This window comes from Sus scrofa, chromosome 13, assembly GCF_054392235.1.
Source record: "Sus scrofa isolate SSC_HxYL_T2T_F1_AM1 chromosome 13, Sscrofa_HxYL_maternal_Yorkshire_Landrace_v2.0, whole genome shotgun sequence".
Classification (NCBI taxonomy): domain Eukaryota; kingdom Metazoa; phylum Chordata; class Mammalia; order Artiodactyla; family Suidae; genus Sus; species Sus scrofa.
Genome location: NC_139395.1, coordinates 154101150 through 154127473, shown reverse-complemented (window position 1 = coordinate 154127473; position 26324 = coordinate 154101150). Strand labels below are relative to the sequence as shown.

Genomic DNA, 26324 nt, shown 5'->3' with positions numbered 1-26324 from the left:
AGAGCATTCAGTCCAATGACATTTAAGGTGATTATTGGTAAATATGTATTTATTGACATTTTAAACCTTGTTTTCCAGTTGATTCTATGTTTCTGCTTTGTTCTTTTCTTTTTTGGGATATATGTTCTCCTTTTATTTTATGTTTGTATCCTCTTTAGTTTTTGTGAATGTGTTGTTTAATTTTGATTGGTGATTGCCCTGTTTTTCAAGTATGTTAACCCCTTCCTGTATCTGCTTGCTTTAGCCTGATAGTCATATACGATATATTATATATATGATATATCATATAGTCATATAGGCACATTCTAGAACAAAAGCCTAGATTTTCTTATTTTTCTTTCCCACATTTTATGATTTCGATATCCTTTTTTAACATTTTCATGGTTGTCCTTTTAATGTCCCTTTTGTTTACTGTCGCTTTTACAAAAGGTTTTGGTTTTTCCTATTAGATCTGTATACTGGTTTATTTAAGTGATTGCTTTCCAATTATGATTTCCTCCATCCTCTTTCTTCCTACTTTTTCATTTAGAGGAACCCTTTCAGCATCTCTTTTAGAATGGGTTTAGTATGCTGTATACTTTTAGTTTTTGTTTGCCAATGTTTTTGCCCACTTAGTAGGTTGTCTTTTCATTTTGCTGATGATTCCCTTTGCTATGCAAAAGCTTTTAAGTTTAGTTAGGTCTCCTTTGTTATTTTTGCTTTTTTTTTTTTTTTTAACTTTGCCTGAGGAGATTGATCCAAAAAGTATTGCTCTGACTTATGTCAAAGAGTGTTTGGCCTGTCTTTTACACTAGGAATTTTATGGTTTCTGGTCATATATTTAGATATACCATACATTTTGTATTTATTTTTGTATGTGGTGTGAGAAGATGTTCTGATTTAATTCTGTTACATGTACCTGTACATGTAATGCCATTTGCAGCAATGTGGATAGAACTAGAGACTCATATTGAGTTAAGTAAGTCAGAAAGAGAAAGACAAATACCATGTGATATCACTTATATCTGGAATCTTATATAGGGCAGAAATAAATCTTTCCAACTCTCGAACTTGAAGATTGGACTTGTGGTTGCCACAGGATGAGGAAGAGGGAGTGGGATGGACTGGGAGTTTGGGTTTAATTGAGGCAAACTGTTACATTTAGAATGGATAAGCAACGCAATCCTGCTGTATTGCACAGGGAACTATATCTAGTTACTTGTGAAAAAACATGATGGAGGATATGTTTGACTGGATCACTTTGCTGTACAATAGAAATTGACAGAACACTGTAAATCAAATACAGTGGAAAAAATAAAAATCGTTAAAAAAGAAAAACATTTTCAACACTTTTCTCTCTCTTCTTTTTCCTGTGCCCCTGTAATGCAAATGTTTATATGCTTGATGCTGACTAAGAGATCCCTTAAACTGTTCTCATCTTTTAAAATTTATTTATTTATTTATTTATTTGCTCTTATGTTTGGGTGATATACATTATTTTGTTTTGCAAATTGCTTATGCATGCTTCTGAATCACCTAGTCTGCTGATAACTTCAAGTGTGTTTTTCATTTTAGTCATTGTATTCTTTTTCTCTCACTGGTTCTTTTTTGTATTTTCTAGTTCCTTGTTAAAAAATTCTATGTTCATCTACTCTTCCACCAAGTTCAGTTAACATTCTTATTACTAATGCTTTGAACCCTTTATCTGGAAAATTATGTATCTCTGTTTCATTAGTTGTTTATTCAGGGGTTTGTTTCTTGCTCTTTTGCTTGAAATATTTTTTTTCATCTTCTTGTTTTGCTTACCATTCTTTATGACATTGTTAGGAGAACTAATCTGAAGTAGAGCACAGGTCACATCGTACCTTGGGATGTGCTATATAGCTTTACATTGGTATGCTATGTACTTATGGAAGCAAATACCTCTTCTAGTCTTCAAAGACTGGTTTCAGAAGATAAAGACGTTCTGTGTGTTTCTTGAGCTGTAGGATTACTTACATAATTGCAGTTGTGCTGCATTGGAGCCAGTTATAAGGCTTTTGCTGGATCTGCATTGGGGTCTGTGGTTGGTGAGCTTGTTATGGGATATTGGGCTGCTGTGGATCCCTTTTTGTCCCTGGGTGGATGTGACTGCCTGCAGTACCTTGTTCAGAGGGTGGCACTGGGACAAGGCTCTACTTTAGGTCTTTAGAGTATGAGACTATTACCAGAAAAATGGTGTGTAGTGGCTCCTGCCAGATCTTGAGTGCACCACTGCTTGGTCCCTGGATGAGCAGAACTGGACTAGTGTTTTTAAGTGTGCCTCAGTTCTGTTTCACATTCCACAGCCAAGATTTGCTCTGTAGTCGTGGATGAGCATGTCTCCCTCCAGGTAACTGTATGGGCTGGATTGGTCCCTGAATGTGACCAGAGGGCTGGGATTGAGTACAGCATCATTTCAAAATGTCTGGGGGTGCAGACAGGAGTGTATTCTGCTGGGTACCTGTGAAAGCAGAGCTGTTCACAGACTATAGTTGGAAGGGATTGGGACTCAGTGTAAGGCCCTTGCAGATCTCAAGGGTTGCAGCCAGGACTGTTTTCCCTTGGGACCCTGGACCCTCAGGACTGCTGGCCAATTATAGCTCTCAGGGAGTTGAGGCCATTTTCAGGGCACTTGCAGGATCTCTGGAAGTATAGATAGGAGAGTCTCTTACTGGGATCCTGGACTCTAAGGACTGCTGTAGACTATAGCTATGAGGAAGCTAGAGTCACTTATTGAGCTTTTTCATGCTCCCCAGGGGTCATAAACTAGAGTATCTCTGACCTGGTCTTTGTGCCAGCGGAAATACTAACATACTGTGGTAGTGAGTGGAGTTGAGCTGAGTATAGGCCCCGTTTAGGATTTTAGGAGACACAGACAAGGGTGTTTCCTATAGCTTTTCTGTGCAAGGGGTATTTTTCCTTGACTGTGGCTGGGACTTGCTGGAGCCTAGTTACAGGGCTATTTCTTAATCTTCAGTCTGATCAACTGTACTTTGCCCCCAGGGTTACATCTCCAAGAGCTACCACACTGCAGTTGAATGGAGCTCAAGCTCATTCAAAGGCCACTTCCTGATCCTCAGCCAGGACAAAACCTTTATGCCCATTTCCTGATACATGAGTATGATATATCAGTATGAGTATGATGTATGAGTGTGACTTATTTTGTTTCCTTGGCATATGGTATATGCTGGTGATAGACTCAAACCTAAGTGAGATTGTAGCTAAGTTCTCAGGGTACAGCACTATTTCTGTTTTTATAGCTGAGACCACAGTCAGCGAGTTAGCTGCTTAAGTGCAAGCTTGTCCCCTTAAAATGGCTCTCTTCATTCTTGGACTGCACCGGAGTTTTACAATTTCCATCCTGGATCCTGAAAACTCTTATGAAGGCACTTTTGTCTGTTCATGTAGATGCAACCTTATTGTTGTGGGAGAGGGGTTACATGCAAGGGACATTTTATTCAGCCATTTTGCTGACATCCAATGTTATGTAATGTAATTCCATCAACTAAAACTAAGATTTTTCAACTCTTTATTTACAAAAATAAAGATAATTAGTAAGTGAAACGTAAGTTGCTAAGTTAGTTTTTTCTTTACACATTAATATTGATGCTAAGTAAAATGTTAGAATCCTTGACTTTTGTCATATTAGACTTGGGAGACCTGGTGTTGATTGTTATTGTCAACATGAAAGTGGTGCAGCTGTTCTGCAGCTTCAATTCTTGATCAATGAGGTAAGGATTTTCTTGGCTATTTATATTTCTCTTACACACATTGTGTAATATTTTTATATTATTTTTCTAAATGCTTAAAGATGTAATATACATATGCATTATTATTAATGGTCATATTTTACATAAAAACCACACTCCTATATTTGACAGTTATTTAAATTTTAAAGGAAAAAGTTGTATGTACCAGAAGATCCTGATATTGTGATTGCGTAGCATAAAAGGTTTTTTTCCCTTCTAAAAGATGTTATTTTTTAGAGTACTTTTAGGTTCATGGTAAAGTTGAGCAGAAAGTATAGAAATTTTCTATATACCCCTTTCCCTCACATAGATACAGCCTCCCTCAGTACCAAAATCTGGCACCAGAGTAGCACACTTAGTGTAAATGGTTTTTAAAGTATTACTAAAATCCTTTGTTTGTTTCACTGACCATTAAGCATTTTGATTGCTTCACTGACCACACTCTCTTCCCATCACTTTGTTTTGTAATAAAGTATTCATTTCATGTTTTGTCTTCCATTAAATAATCTTTTTAGTTATTTACTTGTAGGATCTTTTTATATGTATATATCTCCATATGCATTTTTTGGTGTGTGTATGCATAGCTATTATGACAATTGGCTGCCTACCTTATCCTTATTTTTATAGAACTGTGGTGATGAGGAACTCCCTAAAGATAAAGTTTGTAAAGATGAGAAAGTTTATAGATCTTCCATTAGTTGAAGGCTACTCAAGGTCTTCTTGACTCATTTTTTAACAGTGGATTCTTGAGTCCTCTAGAACTGTTTCATGTTAAGTAAGGCAGTCAATACAAATACACTTTAAGAGTTTATGCCATACCAAATTCAAGTACTTAGCAGATTGAACTCAGTGCCTTGAGAAAAAATGAAGTGTCACTGGTTGTTTCCTTATGGCATTAATTCAGCTTCTCTATGTATTTGCATATATATATAATATTTCTAAGAATGTATACTCATAAAGATGGGTGAACTATTTCATATGCCTTATAACCTGAGGCATGAACGTTTTGTGATATCTGCAAATGTCCATTTTTTACTTCTCTGGCTCAAAACTCTTTCTCAGAGGGTTGTGAGATTGTTCTTGTTGACAAACCAAGCATATTTCACATTGTTGGCATACTTGTTATGGGTACCAAAATGAGAGGAAAATAAGGAAGAAAAGGGAAAACATTTAAAAAATATTTTATTGTAACAGCCAGTCATTAATATCAAGGATAACAACCTTTTTTGAAGTCTCAATGTTACTCTGTAACTCCTAGTTGAGACCTCTCAGCCTTTTGCCTTTTACGTGGATGTTTACTGGCAAGACGTAAGTTGTTTCCAGGTGATTTTCTCTATGCTCTATCCTCTGAGAATTGTCTTAAAGGCTACAACTTTGCCTCTGTGCTTTTGCATAACTAAGAATAAATAAAGACAGGTCTTCAGCATCTTTCCATTGTTTACATTGTCTCTCCTGAAATACTCACCTTGATTTGCCTTATACTTAACTGCTTTACCTTTTCCCCAAACTTTCCAGTTTTTCAACTCATGATCTGTGTTTTTGTTTTTAATCTTTTCACAGATATTCATTAGTAATACTTGTTTGTTTGTTTGTTTTTGTCTTTTTAGGACTGCACCCACAGCATATGGAAGTTCCCAGGCTAGGGGTCTAATCAGAGCTGGAGCTGCTGGCCTACACCACAGCCACAGCAACGCAGGATCCGAGTTGTGTCTACAACCTACACCACAGCACATGGCAACACTGGATCCTTAACCCACTGTGCGAGGCCAGGGACTGAACTCATGTCCTCATCGATATTAGTCAGGTTCATTAACCACTGAGCCACAATGGGAACTCCTCTTAGTAGTACTTCTCACAGACTTACTTTTATAAGTGAGCACTAGATACCCTGCTAATATGCTTACTTTGATGTGTCTTATATCTCTCTTGATGCTATTATGTCCAGTGGTTCTGTTCACTTCCCTCAAATGCTAACTTACCTCCTAGTTTTATCATAGAATTACTGGTATTGACTTCCTTTCTGGATTTATTCAGCTGTTACATTAAGATAATATCGAACATCTGCTGCTTTATGTTACTTTCATTGCCTTTGGCCTATTATGTCTTTTGTATAGAATGTATTTACTGTAGAGAATGTTTTATTAATTTCATATATCCTGGTCTGTCCTCACTCTATGCCAAATGAGTTTTCACTTTCCTGAGAAATGAGATCAGTATTCTATATCTCAAAAAAATTGTGACTCATCAAGTACTTCTAAGCAATCCTAGTAATTTTCTAGTTTGTATATATGAAATATTTGAGAACAGTTCATAAATAAAACAAGTAAACACAAAAATCCTCAAGGAATTTATAGGGTTCATTTTATTGCATGGAATGAGTTCATCTTAAAATGTGTATATCAGTGTATACCTCTTTGAATATATTCATATAAAAATATGCAAATTATATACATGTAAAACATTTTAATGATTATATTCTTTGATTATGATTGTTGTTTTAAAAGATATTTTTCTTAGAGACTAAAATCACAGGTGTATAATATCAAGAGAACCATCGTAGGAGATATATGAGCATATATTTGTCTTGGGAGTTGTTGTGGGAGAGCTTTTAGATTCCTGTATTCTTCTATCATCTAATTCCTAAAGAAGAAATCAGTTCTAAGAATTTCAATTTACTTCTTCCTAGCATTTATATGGGTTGATTTTTTTGATATCCGTGATTGATTTAATAAACTATGAAAGGTTACTTGTAAACATATTTTACTTTGTAAAATATGAAAATAATTTTAGGTTTCTCAGGACTACCATGATTCTGCAACATCACTTTTATGGAACACATTCAGTACTCTAGAGTGGCTTTAGGCTCTGACATAGAGTCCTCATTGACATTTTTTCCTGGGAAATTCATAATGGCAAACTGTTCTAATGTAGTGCAAAGGGATCTTATTGAACTCAATGAAATAAATAGTTTGAACATATTTATACGAAGTTATACGTGACAGCTACTTTTCTACCTATGAGGTGTCTACCATACTGGGAGGCAGAAACCATCCAGTTGTATTTGAAATAGCATTCGTGTTTGGAGGCTTTATATAAAAAGGATCTTAGTATTATTTTTGTAGTTATACTGAATTCTAGTTGGAGAAATGTTTTCTTTTATTACAGATGTTTTCTTTCTCATAGATGAAGCTTCTTGAACTTTGAAAACAAATTAAACTATTCCAAATATACTTTTTAGAAAGAATATATACTTTCCAATGATACAGAAATTTCTTATAAATGGTGAATTTTTATATGACCAGGCTGCAATTTTATTTTGTCTTTTTAGGGCCACACCCACAGCATATGGAAGTTACCAGGCTAGGGGCTGAATCAGAGCTGCAGCTGCCAGGCTATACTATAGCCACTGCAACACCAGGTCTGAGCTACGTCTGCAACCTACACCACAGCTCATGGCAATGCCAGATCTTTAACTCACTGTGTGAGGCCAGGGATTGAACTCATATCCTCATGGATAGTAGTTGGGTTTATTACCACTGAGCCACAACGGGAACTCCCAGGCTGCAATTTTAAAACTGAGTTGGATATTTGCTTCTCTATAGAGCTACATGGTTATATGTATAAATAGTGGAAACAAACTTAGTTTTTGCCAAAGAAAATATAAGAAATCTTTAATAGTCGCAATGATGTTTATAATAATAATTCCTTTATTGATAAATTCGTATTCATTAAGCTAATCATTCTCACCAATCCACATATAGTAGTTCACCTGCTTCTTCTATTCTTAGCATTCTTAGGCTTCCTGATTGAAATATGTGCAACTGTCTGTCCTCGTATTTATTTCTAGGTTATAGAAATATAAGTAACATTAAAAATGGTAAAAATTTCAGTAAATTAGCTTGTTTTTGCTTCATCAAAAACTATAAATTAAGTAAATCACTTATTTTGTCTTCTTTTTGTTCCAGGGTGCTTTGGTCAGTGCGAGTTCAGATGATACACTTCATTTGTGGAACCTTAGACAGAAAAGGCCAGCTATTCTTCATTCTCTTAAATTTAACAGAGAACGGTAAGAATTTATGAGTTAAACAATTTCTTAATGTGTAAAAAAATTATTTCATGAGCAAGTTTCAGGTTAAAAGTTTAAAGAGTTTTTCATAATCTTAATAGCTAGAAATAATATTGATGCTTGCAATTATAATAGTTTATTTTCATAGGAAATTCAAAATTGATATAGATTCAGTCATTTTCTAATGGGCAATTCCTAACATTATTGTTCTTTTCGCTGTAATCCAAGACTTCAGCAATGATGTGTCCTTTTCCCTAGGCCACGGTACTGAAAAACCAGACCTAAAATTTAAAATTCTAGTAAATACTAAATATATTTCTACATCTTTTGATCAAAGAAGTTGACACCTACACTTTCATCCTTTTGCCTAAATGTTTTTTACTTAAGAAATTCTGAGGAGTTCCCATTGTGGCTCGGTGGTTAACAAATCTGACTAGGAACCATGAGGTTGTTGGTTTGATCCCTGGCCTTGCTCAGCGGGTTAAGGATCCAGCGTTGCCATGAGCTGTGGTGTAGGTTGCAGACATGGCTTGGATCCTGAGTTGCTGTGGCTCTCGTGTAGGCCGGTGGGCTACAGCTCCGATTAGACCCTAGCCTGGGAACCTCCATATGCTATGGGAGCAGCCCTTGAAGAGGCAAAAAGACCAAAAAAAAAAAAAAAATTCTGAGGCATAAGTTTTATCCATACAAAAATGTTGGACTAACTGTTGAGCAATGTTACACATTCAAGATTAATGTTTTCAAAGGTGATAAATTGATCAGAATTCAGATTCTCTCATTTTAAAATGAAATAATAATTGGGGTTTGAACTTATGAGCGGATATGGAAAATGTTATTAGATTTTATTTGTAGCAAATTTAATGTTTCTAATGTTGGTTTCAAGCATACCTAGAATATAAATAGACATCTACTTAGCTGATAACCCACCTTGAGATGAACTAAAATTTGTATTTTACTGTCTATTTGTTATTTAATTATAAAATGTTTTGATTTTTTTGTTTGGGAAACAAACTCTTTGCAGTGAATGAGAAGGACTATCATAGGAAAATTTGATGTTAATGTAAGAAAAAGAAACCTCTGAGAAGTAAATTGACACAAGTTAGCAAGTATTAGTCAAAATGATGTAGGTGGATAATAGAGACAAGTAGTCAGTTCTAAGAGCTCAAGAAAGAGGTCATTTTATTTTGCTGAGTGGAAATAGTTTAAAAGGAATCATCATTATATCATTTATTGAGTAGAGTTTATTGAATTAAACCTGTTATTACAGGTTTGTTGAAATAAACCTTTATTATAGGTTTGGTGAGAAAAAAGGATGGCAGTTATATAGACATTTGTCCTTTTTCTACCTGAAACTTTTTATTCTCATAGCATATCATACTATTTAAATATTTAACCTTCAATATTCTGAGTAGTATTTATGATTATTATGTCCATAATATTTTGGGATTCAGCATCAGTGGAAGGTTTTATTATATCCAGTATTTTCTGAAGGAAGAAATTTATTTATTTATTTTGTTTTTTAGCTTTATTGAAGTATAATTGAGTTACAATGTTGTGTTAATTTCTTCTATACAGCAAAGTAATTCAGTTATATATATATGTATATGTAACTATGTATATACATGTTCTCATTCATAGTCTTCTCCATTATGGTTTGTCATGGGATTTTTTTATATATATATAAAGATTTTTATTTTTTTCTTTATACCTGGTTTAGAGTGTTCTGTCAGTTTTCATTTTTTAACATTAATTACAACATTATTTTTTTGTATAATGATTTTTATTTTTTTCGTTATAGCTGGATACAAGGTTCTGTCAATTTTCTACTGTACAGCATGGTGACTCAGTTACATATACATGTATACATTCTTTTTTATCACATTATCAGGCTCCATCATAAGTGACTAGACATAGTTCCCAGTGCTACACAGCAGGATCTCATTGCTAATCCATTCCAAAAGCAATAGTTTGCATCTGTTAACCCCAAACTCCCAGTCCATCTCACTCCTTCGCCTTCCCCCTTGGCAACCACAGGTCTGTTCTACAAGTCCATGAGTTCCTTTTCTGTGCAAAGGTTCCTTTGTGCTATATATTAGATTCCTGATATAAGTGCTATCATATGGTATTTGTCTTTCTCTTTCTGACTTAACTTCACTCAGGATGAGAGTCTCTAGTTCCATCCATGTGGCTGCAGATGGCATTATTTTGTTCTTTCTTATGCCTGAGTGGTATTCCATTGTGTATATATACCACATCCTCCTAATCCAATCATCTGTCACTGGACATTTGGGTTGTTTCCATGTCTTGGCTACTGTGAATAGTGCTGCAATGAACATGCGGGTGCATGTGTTTTTTTAAGGAAAGTTTTCTCTGGATATATGCCCAAGAGTGGGATTGGTGGGTCATATGGTAGTTCTCTGTATGGTTTTCTAGGGTACCTCCATTCTGTTGTCCATAGTGGTTGTACCAGCTCACATGTACCAGCTCACATTCGCACCAACAGTGCAGGAGGGTTCCCTTTTCTCCACACCCCCTCTAGCGCTTGTTATTTGTGGACTTATTAATGATGGCCATTCTGACTGGTGTGAGGTGGTATCTCATGGTAGTTTCGACTTGCATTTCTCTAATAATCAGAGATGTTGAGCATTTTTTCATGTGCTTGTTGGCCATCTGTACATCTTCCTTGGGGAAATGTCTATTCAGGTCTTTTGCCCATTTTTCAGTTGGGTTGTTGGCTTTTTTGCTGTTGAGTTGTATAAGTTGCATGTATATTCTAGAGATTAAGCCCTTGTCCTTTGCATCATTTGATCCGACTTTCTCCCATTCTGTAGGCTGTCTTTTTGTTTTCTTTTTGGTTTCCTTTGCTGTGCAAAAGCTTGTCAGTTTGATTAGGTCCCATTGGTTTGTTTTTGCTTTTATATCTGTTGCTTTGGGAGACTGACCTGAGAAAACATTTGTAAGATGATGTCAGAGAGTGTTTTGCCTATGTTCTCTTCCAGGAGTTTGATGGTGTCTTGTCTTCTATTTAAGTCTTTAAGCCACTTTGAGTTTATTTTTGTGCATGGTGTGAGGGTGTGTTCTAGTTTCATTGATTTGCATGCAGTTGTCCAGGTTTCCCAGCAGTACTTGCTGAGAAGGTGGTCTTTTTCCCATTTTATGTTCCTGCCTCCTTTGCCAAAGATTACTTGAGCGTAGGTGTCTGTGTTTATTTTTGGGTTCTCTATTGTGTTGCATTGGTCTGTCTGTCTGTTTTGGTACCAGTTTCACACTGTCTTGATGACTGTGGCTTTGTAATATTGCCTGAGGTCTCAGAGAGTTAGGCCTCCTGCTTGGTTTTTGCTCCTCAGGATTGCTTTGGCAATTCTGGGTCTTTTGTGGTTCCATATGTATTTTTGGATTGTTTGTTCTAGTTCTGTGAAAAATGTCATGGGTAATCTGATAGGGATTGCATTGAATCTGTAGATTGCTTTGGGTAGTGTGGCCATTTTTACCACATTTAATTTTTCCAACCCAGGAGCATGGCATATCTTTCCATTTCTTTACGCCTTCTTTAATTTCCTCAATTAATGTTTTATAGTTCTATACCCTTGGCTTATAAGTCCTTTACCACCTTGGTCAGGTGTATTGCCAGGTATTTGATTTTGGGGGGTGCAATTTTATTTTATTCTATTTTTTTTCTTGTTAAAAACAACTTTATTGAGGTTTAGCTTGCATACTGTAAAATTCAGCTATTCAAAATGTACTCTTCAATGGTCTTTAGTATTCACAGAGTTTTGTGACCATCCCCAGGACCTAACTTTGGAATATTTTTATCACCCCAGGAATAAACTTAATAGTCATTAATATTTGCTTTCCCATTCCCAAACCCCACCCTTCCCCCAGCTCTCAAAAATCACTAAACTTCTATGTCCATAGATTTCCCTATTCTGTACATTTCTTATAAATTTAATCATTTAGTCTTTTGTGACTGGCTTCTTTCATTTAGCATAATGTTTTCAAGATTCATCTATATTGTACTATGTATGAGGATTTTTTACTTTTCATTGCTGAATAATATTCCATTGTTTGGATATCACATTGGAAAATTGAGTTATTTTCACTTTTTGTAATTCAGTGAATATTCATACACAACTTTTTGTGTGGACGTAGGCTTTTATTTCTCTTGGATATAGATCTCATAGTAAAATTACTGAACAGTGTGGTCCTCTTCACATTTAACATTTTAATACGCTGCCAAACGCCTTTCTCAAGAGGTTGTGCCATTCCATTTTCTCTGCATCCTCATCAATACTTGTTATTATCTGTATTTTCCAAATGCCTAATAATTTGAGCATATTTTGTATGCTTATTGGCCATTTGCATATCATCTTTGGAGAAATATCTATTCAAATCCATTACTCATTTTTAACTTGAGTTATTTATCTTTTAGTTACTGTGTTTTAAGAGGTTTTACAGTATATTCTGGATACAAGTTCCTTACCAAATTCCTTATATGATTTGCAAAGCTCATTCTCTGAGCTGTCTTTTCACTTTCTTAATGATATCCTTTGAAACACAAAAGTTTCTAACTTTGATAAGGTCTAATCTATTTTTTCTTTTGTCACTTGTCATTTTCATATCATATATTTTTTTGATATTTTATTTTTATTTTTGTTACAGAATAAAATACATATATTTAAACACAATTACATTCATACAGATTATTATATCATGGATCTTAAACAGATTAGTGATTCCCTCTGGAGAAGTGGAATGGAAAATATGCTGAGACAAACAGAAAATTTATTCTATACTTTATCCCATTTTGTATGGCTTTCATCTTTACTATTTAGTATTATCTATTACATTCAATTTTTCTTTAAAAATTAGGATTATATTAAAATTATGTATATTATGTGACTAAAATTTATAACGAAGAAAGCCTTATATATCATTAAATATTTTATATAGCATAATAAAAAGAATAACTTAACTGGTAAGAATAACAAAAATTTACACCCTCTGAAAATAAGTACAATATAAAATGCATAAGTTGGTTAAAAAACAGTGTAACTATATAAATATGTCCTCACAATTTGTTACAACTTATTGATTCTTCAATATAGGCATTCCACCATTCTAGGTGATGTGATAAGCAAGATATTATAGACCTTACATTGTACCATGGAGAGGAATGGATAATAATAATACACTTGTAGAGCTGTATTATTTAATTGTACAGTTGCATTATTTAATTATAATTATCATAAATTATTTGATGGAAAGGAAATCAGAATCAGATCTAAGGAGACTTCAGCATTCCAAGAATGATGTCAAATGACCCCCTTCATGGTGGATTATGTGCTTATTTACTGTGAGATACATTTCTTCTTCAGAGATTCCTTGTTTGTGTATCAATTGCAGGGTTTTGGTTTGCAGTTATTCTGAAGTTTTGATATAAGAGTCTATATGTATATGAGACTGTTTTAAGCTGTTGTTCTCTTAATTGCAAGTTCGTCCCCAGTGTCCTGCATTTGTACCCACCTCTTCTCATGATTCCTGATTTTGGTGGTATAATTGTGCATGGATGATTTTGTATCTTTACTGTATATATACCTTTACTGGTGAGCCTTGTCATTTGTGGAATTTTTGTTTCCTGTTGCTGTCTTTTCTTTTCTGCCTGGAGAAGTTCCTTTAGTATTTGTTGTAAGGCTGGTTTAGTGTTGCTGAATTAATTCTCTCAGCTTTTGCTCATCTGTGAAGGTTTTGGTTTCTCCTTCAAATCTGAATGAGAGCCTTGCTGGGTGGATTAATCTTGGTTGGAGGTTTTTTCCTTTCATCATGTTAAAAGTATATCATGCCACTCCCTTCTGGCCTGCAGGGTTTCTGCTGAAAAATCTGCTGATAACCTTATTGGGGTTCCCTTGCATGTTACTTGCTTCTTTTCCCTAGCTGCTTTCAAGATTTTCTTTTGTCTTTAATTTTGGTCAGTTGGATTAATATGTGCCTCAGTGTATTCCTCCTTGGGTTTATTTTATATGGTACTCGTTGTGCTTCTGGATTTGAGTGAGTGAGTGGTTCCTTTCCCATGTTAGGGAAGTTTTTGGCTATTATCTCTTGGAATATTTTTTCTGTCCCCTTCTCTCTCTCTTCTCCTTCTGGCACCCCTATAACATGGATGTTGTTGGGTTTTACGTTGTCCCAGAGTTCTCTGAGACTCTCTTCATTTGTTTTCAGTCTTTTTTCTCTCTTCTGCTCTGCATCCGTAATTTCCACTAATCTGTCCTCCACCTTGCTTATTTGTTCTTCTGCCTCCTGTATTCTGCTGTTAGCTGCTTCTAGTGAATGTTTTATTTCAGTGATTGTATTTTGCATGTCTTCTTGTTTAAGGTTTATATCTTGTATCTCTTTGCTCAGTGTTTCCTGTAAGGTATCCATCTTTGCCTCCAGTTTATTTCCAATGTCTTGCATCATCTTCAGCATCAACAGTCTACAGTCTTTTTCCTGGAGGCTGAGAATCTCCTCATCGCTTAGCTGATTTTCTGAGGTTTTTCCTTTCTCCCTCATCTGAGTTATAGTTCTCTGCCTTTTCATTTTTATAGGTTTTTGGTGTGGTGACCTTTTTCCAGATAATAGAGTTGTAGCCTGTCTTCCTCTGGTGTCTGCCCCCCTTGTGGCTGAAGTGGGTATGGGGGCTTGGTGTAGGCTTCCTGATGGGAGGGGCTGATGCCTGCCCACTGGTAGGTGGAGCTGATTCGAATCCCTCTGGTGGGTTGGGCTTAGTCTCTGGATGGGATTAGAGGCAGCTGTGTGCCTGAGGGGTCTTTAGGCAGCCTGTTTACTGAGGGGCGGGGCTGTGATCCCAGCTGGTTTGTTGTTTGCCCTAGGGCTTCTCAGCACTGACTGACGGGTGGGGCCAGATTTTTCCCAAAATGGCCACCTCCAGGGAAAGGTGGCTTTGCCTTCAATGTCCTTCCCTCACAACAATCCAGATTCACCCCTGCTTTCCCAGGATGTCCTCCAAGACCTGCAGTCAGGTTTGGTCCAGATTCCTATGGGGACCTCGCTCTGCCCTGGGATCCAGTGCACATGAAAGTCCGTGTGCACCTTTTAAGAATGGGGTCTCCATTTCCCCCAGTCCTGTGGAGCTCCTGCACACAAGCCCCACTGACCTTCAAAGCCAGATGCTCCAGGGGCCCTTTCTCCCAGTGCCGGATCTCTGCACATGATGGTTTGATGTGGGGCTCAGAACTCTCACACTTGTAGGTGAGTCTCTGTGAACCAGTTAGTTTTCAGTCTGTGGAGCTTCCCACCTGGGAGTTATGGGGTTGTTTATATCGTGAAATCACCCCTCTTACCTCTGATGTGGCTTCCTCTTTTTCTTCTGGAGTATGGTATCTTTTTTAAGGTTTCCAGTCCGTTTGGGTGGAGATTTCTCAGCCTTTAGTTGTGAGTTTTGTTGTTTTTAGGAGAGAAGTTGAGTTCCAGTCCTTCTATTCTGCCATCTTAATCCTGTCTCCCTGGGGGGTGCAATTTTACAAGGTACTGTGTTTTCATTTCTAATATTTAATTGTTAGGATACTGAATGTGACTGATTTCTGAATATTATTCTTATATCCTGCTACTTTGCTGCATTTGTTGATCAGTTCAAGTAGATTTTGGGTTGATTCCTTAGGGTTTTCTATATATAGAAATGTCATCATGTATTATGATGTCAAATGTATCATGTCAATTTCAATGTATCTTGTCATCTGCATGCACTTTCAGTTTTACCTCTTCTCTCCCTATCTGGATGCCTTTTATTTCTTTTGTTTGTCTGATTGCTGTGGCTAGGACTTCTGATTGCTGTGGCTAGGTACTATGTTGAATAACAGTGGTGGGAGTGGATATCCTTGTCTTGTTTTAGATTTTAGTGGGAAGGCTTTGAGCTTTTCTCCACTGAGAATTATATTTGCCGTAGATTTGTCATAAATGGCTTTTATTTGGTTAAGGTATGTTTCTTTCCTATCCACATTGGTAAGAGTTTTTATCATGAAGGGATGTTGGACTTTATCAAATGCTTTTTCTGCATCTATTGAAATGATGATGTGGTTTTTTTACTTTTCTTTTGTTAATGAGGTGTATGACAGTGATTGATTTGTGTATGTTGAACCATCCTTGTGCACCTGGGATGAATCCCACCTGGTCTTGGTGTATGATCTTTTTGATATGTTGTTGGATTCGGTTGGCTAAAATTTTGTTGAGATTTTTTGCATCCATACTTGTCAAAGACATTGGCCGATAGTGTTCTTTTTTGGTGGTATCTTTGTCTGGTTTTGGAACTAGGGTGATGGTGGCATCATAGAATGTCTTTGGGAGTGTTCCTTCTTCCACCTTTTGAAAAACTTTATTAAAGAGGATGGGTCTGAGTTCCTCTTTGTATGTTTGGTACAATTCACCTGTGAAGCCTTCTGGTCCTGGGCTTTTTTTTGTAGGGAGTGGTTTTATGACATATTCAATTTCATTTCTAGTGATTGGTCTGTTCAGTTGATTTATTTCTTCTTATTTTTTTTTTTTTTTTGTCTTTTGTTGTTGTTGGTTATTGTTGTTGTTGTTGCTATTTCTTGGGCCGCTCCCTCGGCATTATTGCTGTTGTTGTTGTTGTTGTTGCTATTTCTTGGGCTGCTCCCGCATCATATGGAGGTTCCCAGGCTAGGGGTTGAATCGGAGCTGTAGCCACCGGCCTACGCCAGAGCCACAGCAACGCGGGATCCGAGCCGCGTCTGCAACCTACACCACAGCTCACGGCAACGCCGGATCGTTAACCCACTGAGCAAGGGCAGGGACCGAACCTGCAACGTCATGGTTCCTAGTCAGATTCGTTAACCACTGTGCCACGATGGGAACTCCGATTTATTTCTTCTTGATTCAGTTTTGGCAGGCTGTAAGTCTCTAGAAAGTTGTCCATTTCTTCTAGTTTGTCATTTTTTGGCATACAATTGTTGAAAGTATTTTCTCATGTTTTTTTGTATTTTTTTAGTATCTGTTGTGATTTCTCCTTTTTCATTTCTTATTTTGTTTTTTGGGTTTTTTCTATCCTCTTCGTGGCGAGTCTGGCCAGAGGTTTGCCAGTGTTTTTTACCTTTTCACAGAACCAGCTCTTGGTTTGATTGATTTTTATCTAGTGTTTTTTCGATCTCTATTTTATTGATTTCCTCTTTGGTCTTTATGATTTCCTTCATTCTGCTGACTTGAGGTTTGGTTCATTCTTCTAATTCATTTCGGTGTTGGGTTAAGTTGTCGATTTGAGATTTTTCTTCTATTTTGAGGAAGGCCTGTATTGCTATGAATTTCCCTCTGGGCAGTGCTTTAGCAGCATCCCATAGATTTTATGTGGTTGTGTCTTCATTATCATTTGTCTTGAGGTTTTTTTTTAATTGCCTTCTTGATTTCCTCATTGACCCATTAGTTTTTCAGTAGCATGTTGTTTAGTCTTCATGTACTCAGTTGTAGCTCCTTTCTTTTTGTGTGGTTGATTTCTAGTTTCATGCTATTGTGGTCAGAGAAGATACTTGAAATAATTTCTGTACCCTTGAATTTGATGAGGTCAGGTTCAAGCCCCAGTATGTGATCAATCCTTGAGAATATTCCATGTGCACTTAAGAAGAATGTGTATTCTGATATTTTTGGATGTAATGTCCTGAGAATGCCAATGCAATCTAACTTTTCCTTTGTGTCCTTTAGTATGTCTGTTGCCTTATTGATTTTCTGTCTAGAGGATCTGTCCATTGATGTGAGTGGGGTGTTAAAGTCTCCCACTCTGATTGTATTCCCATCAGTTTCTCCTTTTGTGTCTGTTAGTATTTGCTGTAGGTACCTGGGTGCTCTTATATTAGGGGCATATGTATTGATGATTGTAATATCCTCTTCTTGAATGGATCCCTTGACCATTAAATAGTGTCCTTCTTTGTCTTTCTTTATGGCCTTTGTTTTTACGTCTATTTTGTCTGGTGTGAGTATTGCAACTCCTGCTTTCCTGTCTTGTCCATTGGCATGAAATATCTTTTCTTATCCCCTAACTTTCAGTCTATATGTGTCCTTTGCCCTAATGTGAGTCTCTTGTAGACAGTAGATTGAAGTTTTTTCTTTTTTATCCAGTCTGCCACTTTGTGTCTTTTGATTGGAGCATTCAGTCCATTGACATTTAAGGTGATTATTGATAGATATGTATTGCCCTTTTAAGCCTTGTTTTCCAGTTGATTCTATTTTTCTCTTCTTTTCTGGGTTGGATGGTTTCCATTTTATGCTTGAGTACTTTTCTTGTCTGTGAATGTAATGTTTGGTTTTGATTTGTCCTTGTCCTGTTTTTTAAGCACATGAAGCCCTTCCTATATCTGCTTGCTTTTGCCTGATAGTCATATAGGTTCAAACACTTCATTAAAATAAAAAACAGAATCTATATTTTCTTACTTTCCTTCCCCACATTGTATGATTTTGATGTCTTTTTTTTTTTTTTAACATCTTCGTGTTTGGATCTCTATGCTGGCTTATTTAAGGGACTGCTTTCCAGTTTGGTTTCCTCCATACTAATTCTTTTTCTCTTTTCTCTCTCTCTTTTTTTTAATTTAAAGAAGCCTTTTCAGTATTTCTTTTAGAGTAGGTTTCGTCTAGCTGTATTCTTTCAGCTTTTGTTTGTTTGAGAAATTCTTTATTTCCCCTTCTATTTTAAATGATATTCTTGCTGAATAGAGTGTTCTAGCTTGCAATTTTTTTTCCTTTGAGCACTTTAAATATATCTCGCCACTCCCTTCTGGCCTGTAGTTTTCTGTAAAGAAATAAGCTGATAGCCTTATTGAGGTTCCCTTATAATTAACACTTTGCCTTTCTCTTGCTGCCTTTAGAATCCTCTCTTTATCTTTAACTTTTACCATTTTTATTATAATATCTTTTGGTGTGGACCTGTTCGAGTTCAACCTGTTTGGGGCCCTCTTTGCTTCCTGTATCTTGATCTCAGTGTCCTTTAGATTTGGAAAGTTTTCAGCCATAATTTCTTCAAATATATTTTCAATCCCCTTTTCTTTTCCTTCTCCTGGAATTCCTATTATGTGTAGATTGGCCCACTTTATATTATCCCATAAATCTCTTATATGGCTTTTGTGTTTTTTCATTAGGTTTTCTTTCTGCTATCCTGATTGGGTTATTTCCATTATTCTATCTTGCACATCACTAATATTGTTTAAATAGCCATATTATGCAAAGCAATCTAGAGTTGATATAATCCTAATAAAAATTCCAATGATATTTTCCACCAAAAAACTCACCCATAACAAAAAATTATCAAATTTTTTGTAGCCAAAAATGACCCTAAATATTGAAAACAATCCTGAGGAAGAAGGACCTACCCAGAGGCATCACAAATCCTGATTCTAATCATTATTATAAAGCTATATTAATCAAAATAGTATGTTACTGGCCAAAAACAGACATCCATATCAGGAAAGAGTTCAGACATAAACCACATCATTTATGGTCAACTAATTTTTGACAAAGTCACCAAGAACACTCAATGGAGTAAGGACAGTCTCTTCAGTAAATGGTGTTAGGAAAACCAGTATCTGCTTACAAAAAATGAAGTGTACACCTGTCTTACATCACTCACAGAAATTAATTTGAAATGGGTTCAAGATTTAAATGCAAAGTAAAAACTATAAAACTACTCAAAGAAAACATAGGGTAAAAGATCCTTGACATTGGAGAGCAAACAAGTTGAACTCTATTAAGTTAAAGAGTCTCTGCCCAGCAATTGAAATAATAAATTTAAAAGGCAGCCTAAGGAATGGTGAAAGATACCTACAAGCCATATATCTGAAAAGGGACTAACATCCAAATTATATAAAGAACTTACAAACTCAATAGCAAAAAAAAGCAAAAAATCCAAGAAAAGTTATGGAGAGAACCCGAGTAGATATTTTTCCAAAGAAGACATAAAATGGCCAACAACAACTTGGTATACAACAAGATGTTCAACATCATTAATCGTCAAGGAAATGCAAATCAAAACTAACATGCGATATTACCTTAAACCTGTTTTAATAGAAAAGGTCTAAGAGATAAGAAATGTTGTTTTGGATATGGAAATAAAAAGAGAACATATGTACATTTGGAAAGTAAATTGGCACAGCCATTATGGCAAACAGTTTAGTGGCTCCTCCAAAAAATTAAAAATTGAACCCCCATAATATGATCCAGCAAGCCCACTTCTGAGTATATATTCAAAAGAATTGAAATCAGTATCTCTAAGAGATATTTGTACATCCATATTCATTGCAGTATTATTCACAGTAGCCAAGATAATCAAAATAACCTGTTTCTATGAATGGATAAAAAAGATATAGTATATACATGCAATAGAATGTTTCAGTCATAAGAAAGAAGGAAAGTCTTCCATCAGCAAAAACTTGGGTGGAGCTTGAGGCATTATGCCTAAGTGAGATATGTGAGACAGAGTTAGACAAATACTTTATGATATCCCTTATGTTTGGAATCTAAAGAAAAATCTGAACTTATAAAAACGGTAGAATGGTGTTATCAGGGGCTATGGTATGTGGGAATTAGAGAAATGTTGTTTAAGGGCCCACACTTCAAACTAGTAGATAAATAAGTTCTGGAGAGCTAATGCACATCATAATGATTATAGTCAATAATGCTGTATTTTGAACTTCAAAGGTGATTATAGTCAATACAGTACTGTATTGTGAACTTCAAAGGTGCTAAGAGACTAGGTTATTACCTATTCTCCACACAAAAATAAATGATAATTACATGAAATGAGAAAGGTATTAGCTAACACTACTGACTGTAGCAATAATAATTGATAGATGTATCAAACCAACACCTTGTACACCTCAGTCGTACACTATGTTATATGTAAATTGTTTCAATAAAAAATTTAAAATATTTGAATATAGCTTATGATAGAATATACTGGGATATTTTCTCCTGTCTTTTATGACATTGTTGCCACTTAATTCATCCACTTATGATAACTATGTAATGCATTATTATTATTTTAAACAGATTTTTTTTTTAGGGCCATACCTGTGGTATATGGAAGTTTCCAGGGTCAGGGTCTAATTGGAGCTGCAGCTTCCTGCCTACACCACAGCCATAGTAACGTGGTGTAAGCCGTGTCTGTGGCCTATACCACAGCCCACACCATTGCTAATCCTTAACCCACTGAGCAGAGCCAGGGATTAAACCTGCATCCTCATGGATGCTAGTTGGGTTCATTACCACTGAGCCACAGTGGGAACTCCTGAACAGACATTTGTCTTTTAGATCAATTACAGAAAAGAAAATATGTTATTTTACCTTCATTTATTCCTTCTCCCAAGATTTTCTTTTTTTATATAGATTTCATCTCCCTGAAAATTTAAATTTTTTTTTTTACACGAAAGTTCTACTAGCAAAAGGTTCTTAATTTTTTTTGGCTTTTTTGAGATTTTAAAAAAAAATTACAGTTGATTTACAGTATTAGTTTTAGGCATACAGCATAGTGATTCAGTATTTTTTTCAGATCATACTCCATTAAGTTATTGTAAGATAATGGCTACAATTTCCTATTCTACACAGAATATCCTTGTTGGCTTATCTATTTTATGCTAGTACTTTGTATCTCTTAATACAGTACTCATAACTTGCTCTATCCCCTCTCCTCTCTGGTAGTCACTGGTTGTTTTCTGTATATGTGGGTATGTTTCTGTTTTGCTATATATATTCCTTTGTGTTATGTTTTAGATTCCACATATAAGTGATATCATACAGTATTTGTCTCTGTCTGACTTTATTTCACTAAGCATAATATTCTCCAGGTTCATCCATATTGTTAAAAATGGCAGAATTTCATTATTTTTATCACTGTTATATTCCATTGTATATATATGTATAGTATATACATGTATAATCTGATGTTACTTTGTCCCTTCAGATGTTTTCTCTTGATTTTTAGCATGCCTGGTAATTTTTCGTTGAAAGCTAGACATGTATATTGGGTAATAGTACTTGAGGTAGATGAACCTTAATGTGAAGTTTTATATTGATACAGTAAGGAGTTAGACTGTATTCATGTTTGCTATGGCTGTAGGTACCAGAGGCTTCAGATTTCTCTGTGTCTTTGATTTTGTCTGCCTTGGTTTTTTGGTTTCCCTGAGAACTCTTTCTTACATAGAAATTTTGGAATTGCAGTTTGTCCCAAAACTTCAGTTCTCTCCTGGATCCAATAAAGTAATTGCTTTTCAGTTTGTTAGGAGTTTCTCATGTATTTTTTTTTTTACTATTCAGTTTTGAGCATTTAAAAATATATTCTAAATATTATTCCTTTGTTGGATATGTGGTTTATAAATATTTTCTCCCAGTCTATAGCTTGTATTGTAATAGAGACTTTCATATAGGAATTATTTTAAATTTTTTCTCTCTTTCAGATTCTTTTTCCACATGGATTATCACAGAATATTGGGTAGAGTTCCCTGTGCTATACAGCAGGTCTCCACTGACCACTCAATCCATATACCATAGTGTGCATATGCTAATCCCAAAGCCTAGTCCATCCCTCCCCTCCCACCTGTCCTCTTTGGTGACCATAAATTTGTTTTCAAAATCTGAAAATGTTTTAAATTTTGATAAAGCACAATTTATCAAATCCATCCTTATGGATCATACTTTTTACATCAAATTCAAAAACTTAATCCTTAGTCTCAGATCCCAAAGATTTTCTCCTTTTTTTTTGATAAAAGTTTTATATTTTACATGTAAATATATGATCTGTTTTGAATAGTTTTTGTACATAAAGTTTGAGGTTTAAGTGGCGATTCACTTTTGTCTTAATAGATATCCAATTCTCTAGTACCATTTGTTGACCTTATTTCATTGAATTGCCTTACACATTTGTCAAAAGTCTGTTTGACATATTAGATAGGTTTATTTTTCTGTGTTCTTTTTTCTATTCCATTGATCTATATTTCTAGCCCTCTGCCACTACCACACAGTCTTTATTACTATAGATATTTATGGTCTTGAAATTGGGTAGACAGATTTCTCCCACTTAATTCTTCTTTTTCACAATTTCTTTAGCTATTCTTATTCTTTTGCCATTCTATATAAAATTTAAAATAAGCATGTCAACAAAATTTACAAAAGTATTTTGCCAGAGTTTTATAAAAATGTGAATTGACATTTTTACAATGTTGAGTATTTATAGTGTTGACCATTAAAATCCATTGGAGATCCCTTGTGGTTTTCAGGTTAAGGATTTGGTATTGTCACTGCTGTGGCTCTGTTACTGCAGTGGTATGGTTCAGTCCCTGGCCTGGGAACTATTGCATGTTGCAGGTGCAGTCAAATAAATAAGTAAATAAATAAATAAAATCATGAACATAATATGTCTGTTTACTTAGATATTTTATTTCTTTCAACTGGATTTTGTAGTTTTTAAGCATTCAAGTTCTTTAATTGCATTTTTATGTTTATAAAATGATGTTGCATTTTAATTCAGCTTCCACAGGTTCATTGCCAATATATGGACATGCCGTTGAGTTTTGAATGTTTACCTCATATGCTGCAACATTACTGAACTTAGTTATTAGTTCCGTGAGCTTTTTGGGATTGTTCTCTCTAGACCATCATATTATCTGCAAATAGGGAAGTTTTATTTCTTCCTATCTGATCTACATTTCCTTTATTTCCTTTTCTTGCTTTTTTCACTGGCTGGAACTTTCAAAACTATATTTAAGAGAACGATGAGAACAGCCATCTTTGCCTTTTTCTTGATCTTAGAGGGACATCACTTCATTTTTTCACCATTAAGTATAAAATTTTATAAAAGTAGAAAATCCATTGTAGACTTTATTGGTAGCTGATCTTTATGATCAGTTGAGAGAATACTCTTTAATACTATTTTTGATTATACTTTAAATCATGAGTGTTGAATTTTCTCAATTGCTATTTCTGCATCAAATTGATATGATCATGTTATTTTTCTCTTTTAGCTTGTAATACAGTGAATTACATTGACTAGTTTTCAAATGCAATAAGCCCCTCTTGGCGTTTTTATATGTTGCTGAATTCCATTTGTTAATCTTTTGTTAAGAATTTTTACATTTCTATTCATGAGTATTAATGTGTAGTTTTCTCCCAACTCCCAGCTTTGTTGAGTTATAATTGACTAGTAAAGTTTGTATTTAAGGTATACATGTTTTCTTTATTGTATTGTCTTTGTCTGATTTTTCTTCCTATATTTTCTGGATCAGATTATTAGGATTGGTGATGATGTTCTCTAGATGTTTGATAGAATTCTCTTGTGAAACTATATGTGCCTAAGATTTCTTTTCAGGAAATTTAAAAATTATTAATTAAATTTTTGCAATAGTTATAGACCTATTCAGTCTACTTCACATTTGGGGAATCATGCTAATTTGAGCTTTTTGAGGAATTAATTCATCTCAGAAGTTGTTAGATATATTTGTACAAAATTGTTCCCATTGTATTTAAATTTGCGTAAATCTGTAGTGATAATCCTTGTTTAATTCCTAGTATTGGTAAATTGTCTTTCCTGCGTTTTTTTCTTCCTTGTCAGTTTTGCTGGAGATTTTTCAATTTTATTAAACATTTCAAAGAACATGCTTTTTGTTTATTGATTATCCATTGTTTTTCTGTTTTCAGTTTCACTGATTTCTGCTTGTCATTATTATTTTTTGTCCACTTGATTTGGGTTTATTTTGCTTTTATTTTTCTAGGTTCTTGAGGATGGGAGTTTAGCCATTGATTTGAAATCCCCTCCCCCGCGTTTTTTTGTCTTTTTAGGGCCTCACTCTCAGCCTATGGAAGTTCCCAGCGTAGAGGTATAATTGGAGCTGCAACTGCTGGCCTACATCACAGACACAGCAACATGGGAACTGAGCTGCATCTGTGATACCACAGCTCACAGCAATGCCAGATCCTTAACCCACTGAGTCAAGCCAGGGATCAAACCTGCATCCTCATGGATACTAGTTAGGTTCATTACTGCTGAGCCACAATGGGAAACTCCGCTTTTCCTTTTTTGCTAATGCAAGTATATCATGCTATAAATTCCCTCTTGATATTTCTTTAGTTGTGTTCTACACATTTTGATTTACTGTTTTTCCAATATCATTCAGGTCAATGTATTTTTTTAATTCCCTTGTGACAACTTCTTAGACCCAAGGATTAGACATGTCTTGCTTAGTCTATTGCTATTGTATTTTCCCAGTTTGAATGACATATGATGACTTTTTCTTTTTTTTTTATTTCCCTTAATTTTCTTCACCTATAGTGATTTTTTTCTCTTTTTATATTTAGATTCAAATCAGCCTGTTATAATTTTTCCTTCGACTATCGAAGCTAATTTAGGAAATTCAAGAGGAAAAGGAAAATATATTTTATTTACCCAAATTTTTACTCTTTGTTTTTTCTTCATACTTGTTATTTAAATATTCTTTCATTCATCACCGCTTTTTAGTAACTTCCTTCTACCATTCTTTTAGTGACAAATTGTTTAGTAAACTTCCTTCTACCAAGTTGTTTAGTAAACTTCCTTCTACTATTCTTTGAGTGAAAAATTCTTATTTTTTCCTTCACCTAATAAAAATAGAAATATTTGTGGTGTGTATAGAATTCTGGGTTGACAGTTCTTTTCTTTAAGCCTTTGAGTAATGCCCTATTTAGTTTTGGTCCTCTGTTTTCTAATGAGAAATCTATCGTTGGAGTTTGTTTTCCCCTATGGTTAAAATGTTGTTTCTCTCTTGCCATCTTCAAGACCTTATTTTTTTTTTTTTCTGTTCTTATTTAGTTTTCAGGTGTTTGGCTATGATCTGTCTTGGTTTTATTTCTTTGGGTTTATCCTTTTGCATTTTTTTCAGCTTCTGAATCCTTTGTCTTGCCTTTTGCCAATGTGGGGAAGTTTTTAAACATTATTAATTTTTTCTTTTTTTTACTACTTTTTCATTCCCATTCTTTTTCTTTTCCTTCTTGGACCCTGATAACATGATTGGTAGATCTTTTGTTTTTGTCTCTCAGGTTTCTCAGTCTCTGATGTTTTGTACATCTATTTTCTGTCTGTTTTATAGATTTGCTAGTTTAAATTGTATATTTGAGTTTGGTGACTCTTCTGTCTCCTTCATTCTGTTGTTGAGTTTATCCAGAGGTTTTTAAATTTTCTTTATTGTTCTTCTTAGTAGTAAAATTTGCATTTGGTTCTTCTTTTTATCTCCTGTTTCTTTGCTCAGATTTTCTATTTTTTCATTTCATTTTTTTCATAATCGCTTATTTCATTTTCATGATAGCTTCTTTTAAATATTTACCAGTGAATTACAACATTTGTATCATCTTGGTGTGGGTATCTTTTTTATTCATTGAAATTGAGGTTTTTCTATTTCTTGATATGAGTGATTTTTAAATTCAGACTAAACATTTTTGATATAAGGTTATGACACCCTAGGTCCTACTTAAATCTTCTGTTTGGGGTGGGTTGTTTTGAC

General features: G+C 35.0%; 1 protein-coding gene across 33 annotated transcripts in view; it reads left to right on the top strand.

Moving 5' to 3' along the window:
- The window catches only part of STXBP5L (syntaxin binding protein 5L), a 325816-nt gene that overhangs the window by 77130 nt on the left and 222362 nt on the right, over window positions 1–26324 (top strand). For all 33 annotated transcript variants that reach the window (XM_021070302.2, XM_021070300.2, XM_021070297.2 and 30 more), the window contains 2 exons: window positions 3650–3731; window positions 7715–7815. In XM_021070302.2, coding sequence (XP_020925961.1) covers window positions 3650–3731; window positions 7715–7815 — 183 coding nt within the window. The remainder of the gene's footprint in view (window positions 1–3649; window positions 3732–7714; window positions 7816–26324) is intronic.